This window comes from Mustela nigripes, chromosome 1 (assembly GCF_022355385.1).
Source record: "Mustela nigripes isolate SB6536 chromosome 1, MUSNIG.SB6536, whole genome shotgun sequence".
Lineage (NCBI taxonomy): Eukaryota > Metazoa > Chordata > Mammalia > Carnivora > Mustelidae > Mustela > Mustela nigripes.
This window is the reverse complement of record NC_081557.1, coordinates 174074129-174082354: the sequence shown is the minus strand read 5'-3', so window position 1 is coordinate 174082354 and position 8226 is coordinate 174074129. Positions and strand designations below refer to the sequence as shown.

The 8226-nt window shown below is 50.6% G+C and overlaps 1 protein-coding gene across 1 annotated transcript; it reads left to right on the top strand.

The window, feature by feature from the left end:
• Nucleotides 1-5375: 5375 nt before the first annotated feature.
• On the top strand, nucleotides 5376-6194 carry NEUROG2 (neurogenin 2). The gene has a single exon (XM_059395204.1). It carries the CDS (start codon nucleotides 5376-5378, stop codon nucleotides 6192-6194), a length of 819 nt encoding a protein of 272 aa, XP_059251187.1.
• Nucleotides 6195-8226: the final 2032 nt, after the last annotated feature.

Genomic DNA, 8226 nt, shown 5'->3' with positions numbered 1-8226 from the left:
GAGCCTCACTGCACTTGCTGGGCAGATTTCGTCACCACCAAGACGGCCTTGTGCATCAAGATCGGTTTCCTGAATATTTGGTTTGAGACACCAAAGCACTTTGTGCGGGCTTGGGGCAAGGATCTCGGCAGCGGGGCTCCGGGGCAGGGGCACGGTGTTCCTCGCCTGGCATCCGGTGTCGTGGATGTCTCGGCGGTACGCGCGCACGGAATGGGGAAGGGCTGGCGCGGTGAAGCTCGCAACTCTCCCGGACTAGGCTGACGCGGAATCCTCCCCGGACGCGATCCGCGGGGGAAACCAGGGCAGACCGAGAATTCCGTGCAGGGGTCCACGATGAAGGTGGGGCGTGAGTTTACACAGCTATTTCTGCGGGCTTCCCTGGCTCCCCGGAAGAGGACCGCCAAAAAATCCCAGCCCATCCTAGCTCCCAGCGCTTGTCAGCACAAATAACGAACTCTGGCATTGCAAGGAGTCCTCGGCGGGGAAAGCTAATCTCTCCCAGTCCGGCTCCCCCGGCTCCGGAAACTGCGTTGGTAGCCCCCCAGGGAAAAACTAAGGATGTTCAGGATTGGCTAACTTGTACTCGCCATCTTTCCGCCTTTCTGAGAGCTCACTCGGAGGGTCGGGACTCAGGGTACAAACCCTCTTGGCAGGCATGTCATTCTGTCCTTTAAGCAGAGAGTAGACGCACCCTCTCCTTACAAGCAGGGTGATTTACTGGGAACTGGGGGCAGGCCCGTTGCGCAGGCAAACTTTCCCTCTTGCATTCTCTGGGAACAGCGCCCCCCCTCCCCCGCCCCGCCGCGGCCTCGCCACCCCCCTCACCCCCATTCACCTGCCGCAGCAAGAGTTTGGGGAGGAGACCAATTGTCCTCTTTGGCCACTTGGGAGGTCGAAGTGTGGATGGGATGTAGCCTATGGCCCCACAGCAACACCTACCCTAAACTTTAGGGCTTTTGGGTCGCCTTAAAGTTCAAGCTTCTTAGAAGCAACAAAGACTTTCTAAAGATCTCCACCCTTTCACCCCTCCCCTTACTTCACTTTTCTCTGGCTATACGCATTCGACCCCCTTTCTTTCGAAGGCTTAGGGATGAGTTTAAATCATTGTGCTCCCATTTCTTGATAACTGCCTGCTTTGAGCTTTTGTTCTCTTAAAGTAGGATTGCACACTGAAAGAGGGCTGAAGATGAACAGTTTGACCCTTCAGGACAGTTCACGCAGTGGACAGGAGCGGCCCTCGGTCACCAACCTCACTGATGCTATTCACGCTCTCCCCTCCCCCTTCGCATAACATTTCAGCCTCGTTTTATCTGGACAATCTTTTAGACCACACAAGTGCCTCTTGAATTTATTTAAGTTAAAAGAGTGCTAGAAGAGTCCAGCTAAGGATGTTCCGCGTTGGTAACGTCCTCGCAAATCTGAGTACAAATCGAAATTTCTTTCTTTCAGCAAAACCCAACAAAATGTTGAACAAATAGAATTCTGCAACTGTGTGTGAACGGCCGGCTTCTGAATTTCACTAGCGTTGTTAGACTGTTCTTGGGGCTGTTTCTTTTCTTTTTAAAAATAATATTCTTCGTAGTGAGAAATCTTTCCAGAAGTGTTCTATTACTGAATGCTTCTCTCAAAAGCTATAATACAAATATACAACCAAAATTCTTAGAATTCCAAGATGATCTAAAGGGTAATTTTTTGGAAACTCTTGTAGTTTGCACAGTAAAGAAGCCCTTATTTCAAAGATAAAATTCTGTAATGCCCATGATATCTTTATATTTACATGGATTAGATAGAGGTTGATTGATGTCAGTGTTTGAACATGTGTACAACCTTAAGTTTCTTGGCACAATTTTCCCTTTCGAAGGAAATTTCTGTAATCATAAATGTGAAATCTATCCTAACAATATTTTATTTTTCTAAATATCTGCATAGGACACACTTAAATATGCATTATCAACTTCTCGTAGACAGTATAGGAAGTTTGGATTTTGACAATAGAAAGCATGTACCCTTTTGGTGCATCATAAAAACATAAAATCGTGGGAGAACATAAAAACTGGGGGGTCATACACCCAAATGCTGTTAACAATCAACTAAAGAAATCCATTGTGTTTCACTCACACTAAGCACTAGACCCAGCTTGATCTCCGTGTCTGTTTAGTTATACAAGACTGATCAGTCTTTCCTTTAAGCCTCTTCTTAACTGGTTTCTGATTCTGTTTTTCCCCCTAATATCTTTTCATCAGATCAAACCAGCACTTCTAGCCAAACTAAAATATTAAAACAACTGTCCAAGGAGGTACCTTTCTACTGATACTAAAATAAACCTTTCTTTGTTTTCTGTTACATTGGCATCCACTGCAGTCTGGAAGGCTTTCTTTTAGGGGGACTGTGAAGAGTATCTACATGTTTGTTTGGGATCAGCGAGCATCACCTGGGAAATAATGCTAAGGTGTAAATGCAACCACGTTAGGCACTTCTGGTAATTTTTACTACGAACACATCTTCTGCTTGATCCAACTCTTTCATGAAGTTCTGATTCTGCAGGGTCATGATTTAGAACCAGAGACCCAAAGAAGTGCCAGAGAGGCAAATACTGTATGTTGGAGACTGAACGTGTCTCTCCCTTCTTGATAATTTTTTACACTTCTCACAAATGAAATCAAGCTCCTCGGAAAACATGGAGGAGGTAACCTGGAGGAAATAATGCTTTTAAATTTAGGGAACTTGTTTTTCAAAAGGAGGGAGAGGCAAAACACAAATATGAGTGAGGAAAGTGAAAATCGTGGCAGTTTTAAAATCATTTTGAGACAGAAGGAAGTCTGGAGTTTGTAGAGCTGAGCTGGGCAAAAGTCTCTTTCGTGGGATTCTAATTTTCATTTTCTTTACTTTGTGCTTTCCAATCCTGGTTACCCCTGCAGAAAATATCAAACAAATTAAAACCATGCCAAAACACGGACAACCATTTTCATCATGCCCTTTTCTCAAATAAACTTGTTTCCAATTCCTACAGACCGAATGAGACAGAGACCCGCAGACAATTATCTTTTTGTCTCGCCACTTTTCAACGCCCAACATTCCAAATGCTCCTTGCTTAAACTTAATTTGCAAAAGGGATCTTAATGGAGTCCTCTCCCATCGACCAGAGTCCAGATCCATCGCCACTACTCAAGCATAGTCTACTGCCCGGCCCAGCACACACTTCTGAGGACTCTGCTCGGTCTCTAAGAAAAGTCCGCTGCGTCGACAGGAGGGTGGGCGTGAGCGCAGGGAGGAGGAGAGAGGGAGGGCTGACAAGCAATGTAGAACAAGTTTCTTCCGAAGCCCAGTCACCGTCAGTTCTATTTTCCCGTTGAAAAGCCGGGAGTATGGGAAGGACTGGCCCCCTGTCCCTACAACGCCCCCAAGCGCGGAGCAGAGGTCACGGAAATGTCAGCGCGGCCCAGGCGCCCGCGGGAGCGGCAGGTCGGCCGCTCCTCCCACTCCGCTCGCTGCCACCATCGCGGGGAGTCACCTGGTTGTCTGGCCCTGCGGTAAACAGGGGTTAACCCCCCCAAAACAAAACAAAACAAACAAAACCTCTGTCAGTTCCCGGAGACCCAGTTTGTCACAGGTAAAATGAGGAGAGTCCTTTCAGCTCTAACACGTGAGCGCTTTTATTCTCACGTCCTCTTAAAGCCCATCAACCGCTCCCACACTCGATCTCTCTCCTTCTACGAGACGCCCTCGATGAACCCGCCACCGTCCTCTTCCTTCACCCTCGCACTCTAGTCTCTCTGGAACCTACGCGCCCACCACGTGCCCACAACTCGCCATCCCTACTGCATATTCCCCCCTTAACCAAATGACTGCGTTTTTAAAACCATTTCCTATTTGATACAGCTCCTAAGAGGCTTTGCCAAGAGGCACCCGGCAGCACCAGAAGGTAGCTGCTTTCCCCGGCATTCTGACCCCCATTAACTAATTCCTCGGATCCCGAGGTCCGGGAGCTGAAAGGCCGGGCAGCGCCGGGTACTGCGCGAGAGCGCGCGCCGGGGCGGGGGTGGGGGGTGGGGGGTGCGGTCGCAAGGACGGGGGCGGGGGCGGTAGCCTGGGTCTCCCCAACGGCCCCCGGCGCCCCGGCCCCTAATGAGCGGCTGAAAGGGAGCGGGCTCCGGTGCGCGTGGCTCGCAGGCCTCCCGGAGTCCGGGGCGCAGTGATTGGCCAGCTGCGCCTCGCGACCTCCATTCATTAATAAATTAGCGGCACGCTCCAGCCGAGCGCGAGCCACCAATCACAATGGGCAGCGGCGGCGACAACAGCCGCAGCTTGAGCTGAAGCCGCCACCGCGGCTTCAGCCGCTCCGACCGCAGCCTCGAGCTCCAACAGGAGCTTTAGAACCATTTTATGCTGATTAGATAAAGGGGGGAAAGAGGCGGGGGCGATGGGAGGAGGAGGATGGATGGCAGGGCCGGGGAGGGGGGGAAGTGGGTGAAGAAAGAGAAAGAAATGAATGATGATAATGCAATGAAAAGAATAAGCCGGGGGAGGGAAAAGCGGGGGAGACGGGGGGGGGGGGGCCCCAGGGGGGGGAGGAGGCGGCGGCCCGGGGGTGGGGGGGGGGGAGCTGGGGGCCCTGGGGGCAGATCTGATTGTTTTCTTGGTGGTATATAAGGGGTTTTAAGGAGAGTCGTGTGCCAGACACGCAGCCACTGAACCACAAGCAGCTTCGCTTTAACTGGAGTGCCCGGGAGTCGCGTGCCAGGAGCCGCACGGCCGAGGACTGACTGACAGACAGACACGCACCACCACCACAACACACGAGACCCAGGCGGATCGCCGCGGCCGCCGGGGCTCTTGGCAAACTCGTCCGTCGGACCGGTCCCCCGCGGAGCCGCACCGGAGCCGCCGTTTTCAAGCGAGGAGGAGGACGCAGCGCTGCGCTCCCGGCGGCGCGGAGAATCGCTTCAGCACACGCCAAAGTACTAGCGACCCTGAGACTCATTTAGGGAGCGAACTACGTAAGTATCCTCCCTGTGGCTTCCAGCTTGCCCGGGTGTTTCCGGCACCCGGTTTCACCACGTCCGAATGCCCTTTGCTCGCGTAGAATATGTCCCGGGGGTCGCTGTCCCTTTCCGGACTTCTACACATCCCTGAGGTCGGCCCGCCGAGTGCGGGGGGGCCCGGTTGGCTGGCGGCGGGATCACAACGAGGGGCTCTCAAGAGTTTGGAGAGCACTGGCGGGGTTTCCTCCCTAACTACGTTCTTCCTTGGCGCGGTTCCGAACCAGTCCTCGCGGGTGCGCGCAGGAGTACTTCCCACTGACATAGAGAACGTGCCTCGGCCTCTGTATTTACAGCTCGTCTGGTTCTTTCTCCCTCCCCGCTCTCTTCGGTAGGATGTTTGTCAAATCCGAGACCTTGGAGTTGAAGGAGGAAGAGGACGTGCTGGTGCTGCTCGGCTCGGCCTCCCCCGCCTCTGCTGCCCTCACCCCGTTGTCGTCCAGCGCCGACGAGGAGGAAGAGGAGGAGCTGGGCGCGTCGGGCGGGGCGCGCCGGCCGCGCGGAGCCGAGGTCGGGTCCGGGGGGCTGGGCGGCTCTCCGACCGGAGCCGAGGGCTGCCGGCCCGCGCGGCTGCTGGGTCTGGTTCATGAGTGCAAGCGGCGCCCCTCCAGGGCGCGAGCCGTTTCCCGCGGCGCCAAGACGGCCGAGACGGTGCAGCGCATCAAGAAGACCCGTAGACTGAAGGCCAACAACCGTGAGCGCAACCGCATGCACAACCTCAATGCCGCGCTGGACGCGCTGCGCGAGGTCCTCCCCACGTTTCCCGAGGACGCCAAGCTCACCAAGATCGAGACCCTGCGCTTCGCCCACAATTACATCTGGGCGCTCACCGAGACCCTGCGCCTGGCAGACCACTGCGGGGGCGGCGGCGGAGGCCTGCCGGGGGCGCTCTTTTCCGAGACTGTGTTGCTGAGCCCGGGAGGCGCTAGCGCCTCCCTGAGCAGCAGCGGAGACAGCCCGTCGCCTGCCTCCACCTGGAGCTGCACCAACAGCCCAGCGCCGTCCTCTTCGGCGTCCTCCAACTCCACCTCCCCCTACAGCTGCACTTTATCTCCTGCCAGCCCGGCGGGTTCTGACATGGACTATTGGCAGCCCCCACCTCCCGAAAAGCACCGCTACGCACCTCACCTCCCCATAGTCAGGGACTGTATCTAGAACTACCCTCCTTGCTACCCGCGCCAGGCCTTAGTAGGTTCCCGTTCTTGTCCCTGTCCAAGCCCTCCTCCCACCCCTCTCCTGTCCCTACTAATATATGCCCTGGAAACCATCTCACTTTACAGGGCAGATGTAGGCATTCTGAGTCCTGGGTTGTTTGCTGCATTCCTTGGCTAAGGGTTTCCTTCCTTCAGATGGTCTCTAATTTATTGACGGTGTGATGGAGCTCATTGTCAAAGAGGATGGTAGAATGGGGGGGGGGGGCGTTTCTACGGCTAGAAAGATGCTGGAAAGCGACGAAGGTGGCATGTCTAAAGAGTTTGCAGAGTGGACTGACGCTCCTCCCCCTCTCTAACACCAGAGGGACTCGGAGCGGTTCGTGTGAATCTCCCAGGGGGAATGCAACTGGTTCCTCTGATCTCTTCACCTTTGCTTCTACATAGAGATGTTAATGTCGAGTAGAAACAAATGTATCTTAGCATCTGAATGATTTTACCGGTAATAATATTATCCACAGATTTGCAATGGCTGGCATCTGCTTTATTCCCATTGCTGTCTGCGGGCTGTGGGAATTTCACCTGTCAAACCAAACTTTCCCTCTCTGATGTGCACTTTGTTCTGTTTCCCAGATTCGTCACAATGCCTATTGTCACGTTCTTCTCTTTCCTTTTTCTTCTCCATTTTGCCATCTGTCTCTTATGATTTATAAGGGGGAAAAAAGTTGTTTTGTTAGAGGGCCAGGTTAGAAGTCATTGTATAATTTGTAGGCTTTGTAATGATTGAATGCAAGCGTGGAAATTTAGGCTGAACTCTCTATCAAAAGGAAAAATGTGGAGGAAGAGGGAAAAATCGGGAGGGAGGATTGTTTCATGCATTATTTATCTCGACCTTTTAGGGGAGAAGGAACTCCCCCATTCTTTCAAGAGATTAAAAATAAATCAACAGACTGAAAACCTGAGCAGACACGGAGCATTATCAGGATCAGCCACACACGTGTTCCCTTCTATTTATTATAAAGAAAAATTTCATGGGAAAAGTATGTATTTTTTTGTATATTTTACAGAGTTTATTCTAGTATGTATTTACACCTTGAACAAAAATTGTTCTTGTGATTAAACTATAAATAAAATATATAATTTTCATAATTTTTGTGTGCTGTATTCTAACTTTTCCCTTCTTTTGTGGTTTTTAGAAGAATGTGTTGTGCTTTTCTGAAATTCTTCTTGTAGCAGATTGAGATAGAGTAGTTGTATTTTTCATCAGTGTTTGTGTGTAGAATTTCACTGACATATAAAATCTAAAAGATCACAAGAAGCTGAGTCATATTTGAGACACTAATACTGACATCAGAGTTAACTACATACAAACAAAACTTGATTTTTAAGAGTGAACAAGATCAGTAAAAAAAGAGGGATAGAGTTAGAAGATAATTAAATCATGATAAGTTCCAAAGTTCAGAAACTTTGATGTAAAAAAAAAAATAGTGGAGCTGAAGTTTCTTGTTAGAATGTGTAGAAATGTGTTCTTACACTTTGAGTTTCAATTATCCCCTGTAAATTGTAGGGACTGGACAGTGATTTCCAAGGTCCCTTCCAACTCTAACATCTATGATGTATTTATCATTCATTATTGGAAGCTGATTTTGTATTAGCCATTTTAACAAACTTGTTGGTTTTAAATGCAAACTCCTGGAGAAAATATATTCAGAGTGAGCTGGGATAAAATTGTGTCTGTGGGAAATAGCTAAGCTTTCCATTTTTGTTAAAATAATCACATAGTCAAAACTTCTTCAGAGGGAAAGCAAAAATGGTTTCCTAATCTCCCAAACACATAGCTCTACAACTTGTACTTTCCAAAGCAGAAATGAATAGCACCGTGGGTCAAAGATGACCAAGTGAAGGTTGATCACATCCTAGGGTTAAGCCCCTTCCTTGGTGGAGGGTGTCCACTGGAGGACACAAGCTTTAAAAAAAAAAAATCAGCTTAGCAAAGAAATGTTGGTTGCTCATGCCTCCCTGCAGCCCACCCACCC